This window comes from Trachypithecus francoisi, unplaced genomic scaffold, assembly GCF_009764315.1.
Source record: "Trachypithecus francoisi isolate TF-2019V2 unplaced genomic scaffold, Tfra_2.0 Lachesis_group1, whole genome shotgun sequence".
Lineage (NCBI taxonomy): Eukaryota > Metazoa > Chordata > Mammalia > Primates > Cercopithecidae > Trachypithecus > Trachypithecus francoisi.
Genome location: NW_022681454.1, coordinates 2,150,776 through 2,164,397, shown reverse-complemented (window position 1 = coordinate 2,164,397; position 13,622 = coordinate 2,150,776). Strand labels below are relative to the sequence as shown.

Below are 13,622 nucleotides of genomic sequence, written 5' to 3'. Positions count from 1 at the left end.
TCTTCATGCATGGGGACTGAGGCCACCCGCTGCCCTTCAGAGATCCCGACAGCTCCATAGAAGAAAGGAAAGGGATTCTCCCTTGGCCATAAGTATTTAGAAAGCAAGGCATGACTTCTGGTGATGGCCAAGTCGCTCCCATTGGAGCAGCCCTCCTGCAGGGATCAACTTTAAACTGTGGAAAATGTATCAAAAGACAACTACCCAGAGGCAGTGGGAAGTGACCAGAGCAACAGAAATTGGAGGTCAGCTGACACCTGGAAGAAGGGAATGGCACTGGTGAATTTCTCATTCTATAGCCCCTTACCTGAAGGCAAACCTCAGTTGATGCTGTGGGGACAGAAACTCTGCTAGGAACATACAATCCTACTAGCTTGAAGAACTGGAGGACAGAGTTCTGGACAACCAGAGGATCTGGGAAAGTGAAGGGAGAAATTCTAGAAAGAAGAGAGCCAGGAAATGAGGCCAAATTCCAGGTATGAACTCTACTCAGATCCTTGGCTGACTCCTGACTATGCATGAATGGGACAGACTCCAAACAATCCAGAAGCCAAGGCAAAAAGGACTGACCTGAGATTTCAGCGTTTTCCCACTGCAGGGAGACAGAGTTTGATTTTGGCCAAACTAAGTGCCCCTTTAAAAAAAATTAGTATTCCTGGCCGGGTGTAGTGGCTCAAGCCTGTAATCCCAGCACTTTGGGAGGCCAAGACGGGCAGATCATGAGGTCAGGAGATCGAGACCATCCTGACTAACACGGTAAAACCCCGTCTCTACTAAAAAAATACAAAAAAACTAGCCGGACGTGGTGGCGGGCACCTGTAGTCCCAGCTACTCAGGAGGCTGAGGCAGGAGAATGGCCTAAACCCGGGAGGCGGAGCTTGCAGTGAGCTGAGATCCGGCCACTGCACTCCAGCCTGGGCGACAGAACGAGACTCCGTCTCAAAAAAAAAAAAAAAAATTAGTACTCCCATATCTAAGCGGAGTGTTTTGGAAGGAGTTAAGGGGCTGTGGCAAACGCCCTCTCCGCCGTCATGGCCCAGCATCGAAATGTTCGAGGCTTTGACTACGATGAAGATTTTGAAGTTGATGATCTCTATGGCCAGTCTGTAGAGGATGATTATTGTATTTCACCATCAACAGCTGCTCAGTTTATTTATTCACGGGGTAACAAACCTTCCGTTGAGCCTGTAGAAGAATATGATCATGAAGATCTGAAAGAATCTTCCAATTCTGTTTCGAACCATCAGCTCAGTGGATTTGATCAAGCTCATCTTTATTCGTGCCTTGATCAAATGAGAGAAGGTACTTGGAGATGCTGTGCCAGATGAAATATTAATTGAAGCAGTTCTGAAGAACAAGTTTGATGTGCAGAAGCCTTTGTCAGGGGTTCTGGATTAGCATGCAGAATTTGAAGGACGAGAATAAGGGAACAGTATCTACAGGAAAGACAACAAAAGGTAAGGAGTCTTCTTTTCTTCTTCTGAAGTTTCAGCTAATAATGTTCAAAGTTCTTATCAGTCAGCAAATCATTTGGATTATAGTAGCAAACCCTTTAATTTTTCTAGCTTAGTAGGAAAATACGGATTATCTCATAATTCTTCAGTTCCAAGTCACTGTTTACTCCATAGGAAAAATAAACTGGAATCACGTAAGTTAACAAAAGAACTTTCACTAGCTGACCTAATTCATGATGTCAAGAGATTCCTGGGACAGTCAGCCATCTGTAGATTATCGTCTACAGGCAGTCTGGAAAGTCTACTTTCAAAGAACCTAGATGCTGATCTGTTGAGACCTCATGCATCCGAATGTGTTTCCAAAGATGGTTCTGCATTCAAAGAAATGCCAGATTTAAAGGCCATCATGATAAAGAGCACAACACTGAGTAATTCTTTATATATTCAAAATAATTCACTATCTGATTTTCAAAACATTCCAGTACAAGGCAGTTTAGGAAGTTCAAATAATCCTTTGTGCTTAACTAGCTCATTGGAAAATATCACTGTTGATAATTTAAATGCTAGTAAAGAAACTGAAGTTGGAAGTGTTTCTTTAGTTGAACAAAGTGCCAAGAATTACATTTTTAAAAATGATAATTTGCAGTTTTCTCAATGTGAAAGTCCATCCCTAACTGAACTGTTACAGAAACACAAAGAAAACAATATAAGCCAGTGCTTTACTTTGTCTGACCTTTGTAACCAGTCATCTACCAGTTTCACAGATCTAAGTTTGGGATCCTTTCCCCTGTCACAATTAGCAAATCGCTGTCAGTCTTCACCCGGAATATCAGAATTAACAGGATCTCTGTTGTCACTGGCATTTCCTAAAGCTTCTCACAAGAGACCTTGAGAATTTGTCGCTTTCTGAATTGACTGCAGAAACAATTGATGTATATGACTCTCAGATTAAGAAAGAGTCCTTTGGCCGGGCGCGGTGGCTCAAGCCTGTAATCCCAGCACTTTGGGAGGCCGAGACAGGCGGATCACGAGGTCAGGAGATCGAGACCATCCTGGCTAACACGGTGAAACCCCGTCTCTACTAAAAAATACAAAAAACTAGCCGGGCGAGGTGGCGGGCGCCTGTAGTCCCAGCTACTCAGAGGCTGAGGCAGGAGAATGGCGTGAACCCGGGAGGCGGAGCTTGCAGTGAGCTGAGAACTAGCCACTGCACTCCAGCCCGGGCGACAGAGCGAGACTCTGTCTCAAAAAAAAAAAAAAAAAAAGAGTCCTTTGAGGTCAGTTTATCTGAAGAGAGGTCTCCTGGAATAGATTCAAATATTGATCTCAGTGTCCTTATAAAAACCCGGATTTTGTTTCAAAGCCTATAGTAGACCAATCCATTGCTCCGTTGTCACGAACTGAAGTTCTAAGTTCAAAGCTAGGGAAGAATTCCAATTTTGCTAAGGATAATAAGAAAAACAATAAAGGCTGTCTGACTAGGAAACCACCTTTTTCTCTGTCTTGGACCAAGACCCTTGCTGCTAGACCTTCAGCTTTTGCCTCAACACTGTGTCTTTGTCACCCACTGAAAAGCTGCAAGCGACGCACCCTTGACTTCTGTAAGAATTTTCTTTATGGTAGACAAGTTCAAGATGTAAAGGACAAAGAAATAAGTCCTCTTGTAGCAATAACACCATTGACTTCAAATCAGCATCACCTGATGACATTGTAAAAGCTAATCAAAAAAAGCATTTACTAGAGAATAGTAACAAAAGGAAAACTTGATTGCTGTTGTAGAGCTTTTTATTTTTAATTAAAGTCTTCAGAGAATCACTTTATATGATGGGATTCAAATTGTGATTTTCACCAAAGTTGTTGCACGTCAGTTGATTAGTTGATATGTATTTTTGCACTGAATTTTTTTTAACTATGTCTTCTTTCGGTGATAACTGACTTTATTTAAGTTGGTAACCTATACTGAGTATATGTTTACAAAGTGGATATGGAAACTTGATGTTGTGAAATCAGACCTCAGATATTTTTGTTTGAAGCATTCCACTTTCTATGTTTTTTATGATGCAATATTTTTTTCTGTAAAATATTTTTGTGCTTTGTTCATCAATGAAAATGCCAGGACTTGGAATTATAATCGTTTAATGTGAGGATTATTCTTATGTGGCATAGCATAGTTGAGACATTATATTTTAAAATATGGTATAATTCCTAGTTTCATTATTTTCGTGTACATAAATACTAAAATTTTTCTATTAGAAAATCTTAACATTCCTGACTTTTGAGAGTACTGTGGAGATTGTTGAAATATATTTTTAATGATAATAAAATGAAAATCTTTTAAGGCACCATGTAAATATAGAAGTTGGATTTTTATGTGAATTATTTTTATATATTTTTAAAAACCATTTGTCCTAAATATACACTTTAAAATAAATATATAAAAAGTGTAAACAAAAAATTGGTACTCCTTAACCAGACATGGTGGGCATACATCTGTAGTCCCAGCTACTCAGAAGGCTGAGGCAGGAGGATCGCCTGAGTCCAGGAATTGAAGGCTGCAGTGAGCTATGATCATACCATTGCCCTCCAGCCTGGGTAACAGAGCAAGACACTGTCTCAAAAAAAAAAAGAAAAACAACAAAAAAAATAGCACCCCTTAGAAGAACATAATAGGATCCAAAACTCTACATATATCATACATGATATCCAGCATACAACCCCAAATTCCTAAACAGGAAGAAACAGAATAGCTTAACCATACTTAAGAGAAAAGGCAATCATGGAAACAGATCCTAAGATGACCCAGATGTTGGAATTAACAGACGAGGATTTTAAAGTTGCTATTAATAACTAAGCTCAAGGAAGTAAAAGAAAATATGCTCATAATAAATGAAAAAAGAAAACCTCAAGACATAAAATTCTAAAATGGAATTTCTAGAACTGCATATCTGAAATAAAAAATTCACCAGATGGGTTTAACAGCAGATTGGAGGTGAGAAAAGACTTGTCTAAGAAGATACTCAAAGAAAGTCTCATCTGGCCAACCTTGTGTATCTAGCCACCATGGGATTTCTTTCTGAGAGCCAAGGGAATTTTCCATTGCAGCACCATAGCTGAGGCACTAGGTGAGGGTGGTGGTTGGAATTTGACAGAACGAAAGAGTCATAGATGAATTATTTCAGTAAAGTGTAGCAGAACACATAACTTATTTGTGAGGATATCACAATAATAGGTTTTAAGCCCTAAAAGAGATATTGGAGATTTTTCATTTCCAGCCAAATGGTGCCAATTCATCAGGCAGTCCTGGGCATAGAAGGACTATGACTTTATCCCTCTCTGCCAGGATAAACTTGGGGAGAACAGGGCACCCCAGACCTTCCCACTCTTGCTGGCAAAGCGGTGAAAGCAAACACCTGCCCCTTCACTCTCCTAAGACTTGAATATTCTCTCTGTCCAGAGCTGCTGCACCATTAGCTGGCCAGGGCCAGGAGTCGCCTGGCTGAAAGAAGGGCTGAATCAGAGAGGCCACTCGGTCCCATTCCTCCAGAGGGTTCTTCCCTGGTCTTCACAGACCCCACACCTTCACCCCCGGGCCATGTTTCTGCACTATCCTGTCCAAAGGTCCATGGAGCACCCTCTAGTACAACCCCAGAGTGTACCTATCACAGAGGACAGCCAAGACCACCGCTGGTCCCGGGCATGCTCCCCCAGGAAGGCAGGTCTTCAGGCTGCTTGTCTCTCTGGGGTTCCTTCCAAGGACACAGCACTCCCCAGGGCCAAGGCTCTCCCTAGGATCCCACTGTCAAGCAAGGGATGATGTCCTCATGGATTCCTCATTCTCTATTTACATTATTAGTCTCTTCTGGAGGAAAATGGGAGGGAAGGAGTGTATATTGAGTACCAAGTAGGAACCACGCTCTGCTTAGAGCTTCCCATGCCTTAGCTCATGGGGCTCCCAGCTGGGAATAAGGGCTCTTGTTCCTAATATACAGTGCAGAAACGGGCTTTCATGTGGGTCAGGCAACGTCCCCAGGGCCACACGGAGCCTCCTGGTGGGACTGGGCCCAGACCCAGGCTTCTGTGGTCGCTGAACCTGCTCACACGCTTGTGGAACTCAGCCACTGCCCAGCCAAAGTCCTTGTTTTCTTTTCTTTTCTTGTTGATAAATAGAAACTAGGCCTCACTTTGTTGCCCAGGCTGATCTTGAACTCCTGGCCTAAGTGATCCGTCCGCCTCAACCTCCTAAAATGCTGGGACTATAGGCATGAGCCACCATGCCTGGCCCCAACCAGAGACATTTCTACCAGCAGTGTCACAAGAACACCTGCATCTTCTAGAACCGAATATTGAACTCCTGAGCACCATTTTCTCGTGCTTTGAGCATGGAACTTCCCCTTCCTCTTTTCCTCTGTGCCCCACTCTAACCTCCGCAGTTCTGGAATTGGGTCTCCCACTGGCCGCACTGGGAGGAGGGACCGTGTCTACTTCGTCACCACATTACCTGAAACACCTGGCAGGCGCTGAATCAGTATCACTGAATAATAAATGTTTCACAGGCCCCAGTCCCGATTGATTGGCCCCTAGCACCCAGCTTGTAAAGCCAACACCAACTCATCCCAACCCATCAGAAAAGACCAGTGCTGTCAACCGGACCTGACTCACTGAACCCATGCACACGGTCACGGTTGGTGTGAGTGAGGCCTTGACATGCGTCTCTCTGACTGACAGGGAAGGAGAGGCTTGCTGCTTGCCTTGGAGTTCCTGTTCAGGAAGCTGCCCAGTTTTTGGAGAGTTTTTTGCAGAAGTACAAGAAAATCAAGGACTTTGCCCGAGCAGCTATTGCCCAGTGTCACCAGACAGGTGAGTTGGCCACAACCAGAGCTTCCTGCCCACCCTCTGTGGGAGGATGGGGGGACAGCTGGTGGGTGGTGGGCGGGCGGGCCCTGGGTCCTGAGGTTGGTTTCGGGGCCTGGGTGAATCCTCAGCTCTTGTTGGACAAATAGGGCTGAAGCTTCCACACAAGAAGGGACAAGAGTCTGGGCGGCTTGAAGCAACACAGTGACCATACTTGAGTGACTAGATGGTGGATGGGCACATAGGTAAAAACAGATACAAGCCTGCACCTAGAAAGGGAAAACATGGATTCTTGTGAAAAGCACTGGTATATTTACAAATATCACCACAATCAGGTCACAAAGGAAACCCAAATAAATTTCAAAGAATATCAAGTAGAACATATTCTGTGACCATCACACAATGAAAAGGTGTTTTCATACATGTATGTCTGAGTGTGTGTAGCCAACCTTCCACCTACCTATTTGGAAATTGATTATACTCCTAATAATTTAGGATTAAAAAAAGAAATCCTAAGAAAATGTGAGAAATAAATTACAGTAAAAGTATCTCATCAGAAACTGGGATGTGGCTAAGCTGACACCTCACTTAGAAGTAAAGGAATCTTTTTTTATTTTTTTTTGAGATGGAGTCTTGCTCTGTCGCCCGGGCTGGAGTGCAGTGGCCGGATCTCAGCTCACTGCAAGCTCCGCCTCCCAGGTTTACGCCATTCTCCTGCCTCAGCCTCCCGAGTAGCTGGGACTACAGGCGCCGCCACCTCGCCCGGCTAGTTTTTTGTATTTTTTAGTAGAGACAGGGTTTCACCGTGTTAGCCAGGATGGTCTCGATCTCCTGACCTCGTGATCCGCCCGTCTCGGCCTCCCAAAGTGCTAGGATTACAGGCTTGAGCCACCGCACCTGGCCGTAAAGGAATCTTTTAAAGGAGTATTTTTTAAAGAAAGAGAAAGTTGTGGGCATAAATGAGTTGTGTTCTACACAAGAAATCTGGAAACAAGCAGCAGAGAAAAAAGGGAAGAAATCAGTGGGAGAGCAGAAATTAATGAAATAAACAGCAAAGAGGAGGATGAACGACAGACACAGGAGGAGCACTCACAGCACTCAGCACTCACTGGGAGCAAGGAAACCAGCCGGAGAGTTGGCCTCCGCAGGGCCGGCATCCTAGATGCTGTGACCTGTTGCCTCTGGGTGCTGGCAGTGTCTGTGTGCAGCCTCGTAGACCCTCTCGGTGAGCCTCTCCCAGTGATTCATTGATGACTTTTCACTCTGGGGCCCGTGCCCAAGCCCTATGAGCTCCGGCCAGCCCTGCTACAGGCTCCTCATTGGTGTGACAGCAGACGGGCAGGTGGGCAGCATCTGTGCCACAGCCCATGCTAGCCTGGAAGGGGGGCCTCTCCGGCACCTGAGACACAAGCTGCTTCCTCCCATGGAGCTTATAGTCCTTGGGGGACACAGTAAACCCACAAGCATCCAGACAAGGACAGGAAGGTGGCATCCAGGTGTGAGAGGAACAGAGCAGTTGCAGAGGCCCCAAGGGAGCTGTGCCAGCCTCCATCCCATGGAACTGGCGACCTGAGTAGAGACAGGAAGGGCCAGGAGGAGTGCCAACATGGACAGGTGGGCCAGAGAACAGGTAGGGCTGGGTAAACCCAGACCACGCATGACACTCCATGCAGAAAGAACCTGAGCTTTGTCCTTCAAAAATGATTCCAGTCACGATGTGGGAAAGAGATTTGAGGTGCAGTCAAAGCCACCCCTGAGAATAATCTAGAAGCATGCAGGCATTAACACAGTAACGGAGGAGGGGCGGAGGGAGAATGGCACGTAAGAGATGTCAAGGAGGCATCAAAAGCTAGGAGCCAGCTGGGATCTCAGATGCCTCTCTGGCCACCAGTCCTCAGGGGTCAGTGCTCCCCACAGGGCACTTGGCCGCCCCAGCTGGAGAAGACTTACTCTGATGCTGGCCGTCCCAAGGCCCTGGTAGAGGCCCTGCAATGTGCTCACGTCCTTCTACATTTTGTAAACATGTCAAAAGAAAGTGTTTCAGCTACATTCGGCTAGGACTGCTGCCTCCACCGCTCTGGCTTTCTCCACCACACACCTTTCTATGCCGGGTGGCATCAGTGGGGCCACAGCCAGTTGAGCTGGCAACTCATTTAATGTGGATTTTCCTGCTGGTGCTCCTGTGGTCCCCTGCTTTCTCTGTGTGGTGTGGTGCTAGCCATCCTGGCACAAGAGTGGCTTCCAGGAGCACTGGTGCCATGCGAGCATCACCACAGAAGGCCAGGGCCAGAGGGCATCTCAAGTATGAACAGGAGCTACAGGTACTGGCACTGGTAGCACTGGATGGAGGAGAAATGAGGTTTGAAATGTATGGAGTCAGGAGACTTCTGCCTTAGGCCACAAGGAAGTCACTGGCTTCAGACTTTGCACCCACCCTGAAGAACCAGAAAACCAGGCAAAATACCTGGAGCAGCTGTTCCCAATACTAGCTAGTGGGTAGCGTATTGCTCTTGTATCTGAGAGAAAAGACGCCAATGGCTGAGTCCTATGAACGCCCTGTGTCCAGAGGCACAGCCCATGTGTGGAGGGGGAGCCACGCAGACTGCAGAGTGGTCTTGATGAGTGGAGGAGACATGGATCCAGACTGGGGAGGCAGATGCAGCTGGATTTTGCAAGTCAGAGTGTCAGAGAGGAGGGAGCTAGAGAGAGAGAGCTTTGTAAATCTTCAAGGAGTCTCCCTTGTGTCTGTGTTTGAACACTAAGATACACATACATTGAGTGAAACGCTACGGGACTAAGCACAAAAACTGCTGGGAGCAGTAAGCTGGGTGATTCCAGAGTTCACATGGAACTGGGAGATGTTTGAGTTCTGACCATCCAGAGCGGAGAGTCTTTGTTAGACACTTGGGACATTCAGCAGAGGCCTCAGAAGGGTCACACTTTAGAGACAGGTCTAGACTAGCCCTAGATTACAACTATTCCAAATCCACTCTAACAAAGCTTAGAAGCAACCCTCAAAAGAATCAGGATGATTGGCAAGTAACCTAAGCCTGCCACAACACCCTCAAAAGGAAGACAGCATACCCCAGCATTCCACAACATAAAATTCACACTGCCCAGCGTCCCGTCAAAACTCACTAGACCGACGAAACAGCAGGAGCGGAAAGGGACCAGGTCAGAGCAGAAGCTGTCTCGGGTCCTCATGCCAGCCCCTCTCAGGAATCCTGCGTATTGCCCGGCATGTAGTAGGTGCTCAGTCCCTTGTCGCTTTCATGATTATTACAGATGTGGGAAATTCTTCTCATCCTCAGTCACAGGTGGAGGATTGATTTCCCACCCACACCTAGTTAAAGCAGAAGTCCTCACTGGTCAGGAATATAGTCATTTTCTTAAAAAGAGTCCCCAAATCGCATACACTTCAGGCCTCACAAGATTGGATCTTCCCAGTGCAGGGTGTGGACTTGACTCAGACATGCCCCTCCTTGAGGATGTGGGCTGACCCCTTTCTCCTCCATTCCACACAGTTCAGAGTTACTCCTGGGCCCAAGGCCTCCACATGACTTTGCAAAAGCTGCCCTCCCTCGTCCTATGTGAGATCCAGGTGCAGCTAGAAGTCGGGAGAGTGCAGAGCTGAGAGTGCAGAGTATGGCCGGGGCAGTGGCTCCCCACTGTAATCCCAGTGCTTTGGAGGCCAAGGTGGGTGGATCACCTGAAGTCAGGAGTTCAAGACCAGCCCGGTCAACATGGTGAAACCCCGTCTCTACTAAAAATATAGAAAATTAGCTGGGCATGGTGGCAGGTGCCTGTAATCCCAGCTATTCAGGAGGCTGAGGCAGAAGAATTGCTTGAACCCAGAAGGAGGAGGCTGCAATGAGCCAAGATTGCACCACTACACTCCAGCCTGGGTGACAGAGTCTCACTCTGTCTCAAAAAAAAAAAAAAAAAAAAAAAGTGCAGAGTGCCCAGCAGCAGACCCTTGCTTTCCCACTGGAGAGCTCACTTGCCCCTGCAATAGACTCAAAGGGCCCAGGGGAGGCTCGGAGTCTGCACTGCAGTGTGGCTGTCTCTCTGGGGCCTCTGGACCTGGCCCAAGGGAGCTGCACCTGCTGCAGTGCCTGTTTCTGTCCCTCATCTGCTTTTGCTCTGTGTGACTCAGGCTATGTGGTGTCCATCATGGGCAGAAGGAGACCACTGCCAAGGATTCACGCTCATGACCAGCAACTCCGGGCACAAGCAGAGCGACAGGCAGTGAACTTTGTGGTGCAAGGTACGGAAGCCTCTTACCCTGTAGTTCTGTGTCCATTTGCTTCTTGGGTTTTAGCAGTCATAGGGCTGGTGGTACCCACTGATCACTGATGTGGGGTTTCCTGCTCATCACAAACCTCCTTGCAGGAGCTTACACTACCCATGTCCTGCCTGGCAGTTACTGTCAGGGTGCGTGAGGGGACACGGTCATCTTTGCAGCTAGGATGACTCCCCCAAGAGCTGGGCCTAGGCAATACTGTTTCCCATATCTCTGCGGTGGGAAACTGAGGCTTCAAGGGTTTAGCAGACCTGGAGCTCAGTCCCTTGGTGCTTGGCCTAGGCCCTTCCATCCTCTCCATGCATGCCTGGCAGGGGTGAGGCCTCCGGGAACAAGGCACCCAAAACCCAGGTGCCCTGCAGGAGCAAGAGGGCGGGAGGAGCAAGGATGAAGTGTCTGCCTGCAGTTGTCTGTGGCCTTGGCACTCAGACAGCTCAGAGCCAGCACCTCTGTGTGGAGGTGCCGTGAGAGCTGTGGCGACAGTGCCAAATGCTGAGTGCACCATGAACCGTGTGCCTTGGGACCTCAAGACAGCACCACGTGCCCCACAGGCTCCGCTGCTGACCTCTGCAAGCTGGCCATGATCCGTGTCTTCACTGCAGTGGCCACTTCCCGCACCTTGACGGCCAGGTCAGTGGGTGGCAGTCAGCCTGCCTGGGCCCCAGCCCTTCCCAGGGCTTGGATGGGAGGGTTAGTGTTCTGCGGGAAGACCCTCTGGGGGCTCGCGATTCTGACTGCTCACCATCTCTGCTCATCGGGCCCCCAACCCCTCCCGAGGCTCTCAGACTGTGGAAGGCCCTGGGGGCTACTCCCAGCAGGCATGCAGACAACAATCAGCCATCTACCAGCATGGGGCGCAGATGAGGCCTTTCCAGACAGAAATGCTGTCTCCCCCAAACCCCTCCTCCTCAGGATGTCTGCACAGCATAGGGGCACCCCTTGGGGCTGCCCACCCCAGAGGGAGGTGAACCCCTCAGCCCCTTGAGCAGGACCCTGGGAACTCCAAAGTGTCCCCACTCCTACCTGTTGCTGCCACCAATGCCTGGCAGTGTGCCCCATGTCCAGCTCTGGCTGCAGCCCCGAGCCCAGAGCCAACATTCAGATGTGCCTTAGTGGCGGAGGCTCCGCTGTGGCTGCCCCCCAGGCCACAGCTCTTTCAGGCCTCTGTCCCTGCCTCAGTTATTCCCCCAAGGCACATACCTCAAGAGTTTGGGCAGCCAGGGGACAACTCACCCGACCACCTCCTCCTTGCCAACCAAGGCCCTGGGGTTGCTGGAAATGGCCACCCAGACACCTCCTCTCCTCGTTCTCCTTGTGGGGGATCCCCTCAGGAATCCCGGAGCCCCTTCTGGGAGCTAACCTGCCTCAGCCCCCCACGATGTCAGCCCCCAGAAGGGCCTCTCGCACTCTGACCCACCATGAACGTTTTCCTACCCGCACCCTAAGGGCCCTCAAGCTCTTGGCACCAGTCCCATGGGGGCAGCCTCTGCAGACCCGGGTGCACCTGCCACTGCAGATGCATCCAGGAGGGGAGCCCAGGGTGGGCTGAGGCAGAGGCCTCTAGAGTATAAGATGTGGCTCAGGCCTCCCCAGTGTGCACACCCCTGACTTTGGGTTGTGGGTCCTGCCTACCCGTGGCCGCTCTTTTCCATCTCATCACAAACCTCCTTGCAGGAGCTTACACAAACCCATGTCCTGCCTACAACTTTACAACATCTGAGCTCACAACTTTCTCTTGGCTTTTGATGTTATTTTACATTCTCAAGGCATGATTTTTTGCCTTATTAGAGATCCCTCATCTCTCTTTAAAAGTGGCCTCCTTGGCCGGGCGCGGTGGCTCAAGCCTGTAATCCCAGCACTTTGGGAGGCCGAGACGGGCGGATCACGAGGTCAGGAGATCGAGACCATCCTGGCTAACACGGTGAAACCCCGTCTCTACTAAAAAATAGAAAAAACTAGCCGGGCGAGGTGGCAGGCGCCTGTAGTCCCAGCTACTCGGAGGCTGAGGCAGGAGAATGGCGTAAACCCGGGAGGCGGAGCTTGCAGTGAGCTGAGATCCGGCCACTGCACTCCAGCCCGGGAGACAGAGCGAGACTCCGTCTCAAAAAAAAAAAAAAAAAAAAAAAAAAAAAAAAAAAAGTGGCCTCCTTATGTCTTCACGAACTCACTCCTGTCACTGTGGCTTTCAAACCTGTGCTGTTCCAGTGATTTCAGCAACTTTGTGCAGAACTGTGTCCCCAGCAATGGCCCTGCCCAGGCCAAGGTGTGACACCCAGCAATGGAGAGGAGGGGGTGGTCTCTAAGTCCACCGAACCCCAGCTGGCTCCTCCCCTTGCAGCCCCTCTGGGTACTTCCTCTGGTCCACAGTCACCCAAAACCTCAGGGAAACGAAGCCCAGAAGGAGGCCGAAGCCTAGGCTCTCATCCCAGGGAGGGAGGATACCTGAGACCCCACAGGGTCTAAGCACTGCCCCAGAGGCTCTGCTTGCAGCTTCACTGGGCTGTGGGCTATCAGTGCTGCTTTCTGCAGTAACTGAAGTGATCAGGAGGCAGGAGTGGGGCATTAGAAGATTTACTCTCAGCTGGGCGTGGTGGCTCACACCTGTAATCCCAGCACTTTGGGAGGCTGAAGCGGATGCATCACCTGAGGTCAGGAGTTTGAGAACAACTTGGCCAACATGGCAAAACGTCATCTCTGCTAAAAATACAAAAATTAGCCAGGTGTGGTGGCACACACCTGTAATCCCAGCTACTCAGGAGGTTGAGGCAGGAGGATCGCTTGAACCCGGGAGGTGGAGATTGCAGTGAGCCGAGATCACACCACTGCAATCCAGCCTGGATGACAGAGCAAAACTCTAACAACAACAAAAAAAAAGATTCACTCTCAGTCCTCTCCTGCCCCATCTCGCTGCCATCTGCATTCCTTCCCAACACACACGTGTGCATGCACACGCACACGTACATGCACACACATGCACACATAAGCACATGCGCCCATACACATGCACACACACG

General features: G+C 49.0%; 1 protein-coding gene and 1 pseudogene across 2 annotated transcripts in view; both read left to right on the top strand.

The window, feature by feature from the left end:
• Positions 1–13,622, top strand: part of POLN (DNA polymerase nu) — a 165,959-nt gene that overhangs the window by 144,681 nt on the left and 7,656 nt on the right. For both annotated transcript variants that reach the window (XM_033213480.1, XM_033213481.1), the window contains 3 exons: positions 6,180–6,311; positions 10,462–10,572; positions 11,160–11,238. In XM_033213480.1, coding sequence (XP_033069371.1) covers positions 6,180–6,311; positions 10,462–10,572; positions 11,160–11,238 — 322 coding nt within the window. The remainder of the gene's footprint in view (positions 1–6,179; positions 6,312–10,461; positions 10,573–11,159; positions 11,239–13,622) is intronic.
• LOC117085049 lies at positions 1,032–3,274 on the top strand (annotated as a pseudogene).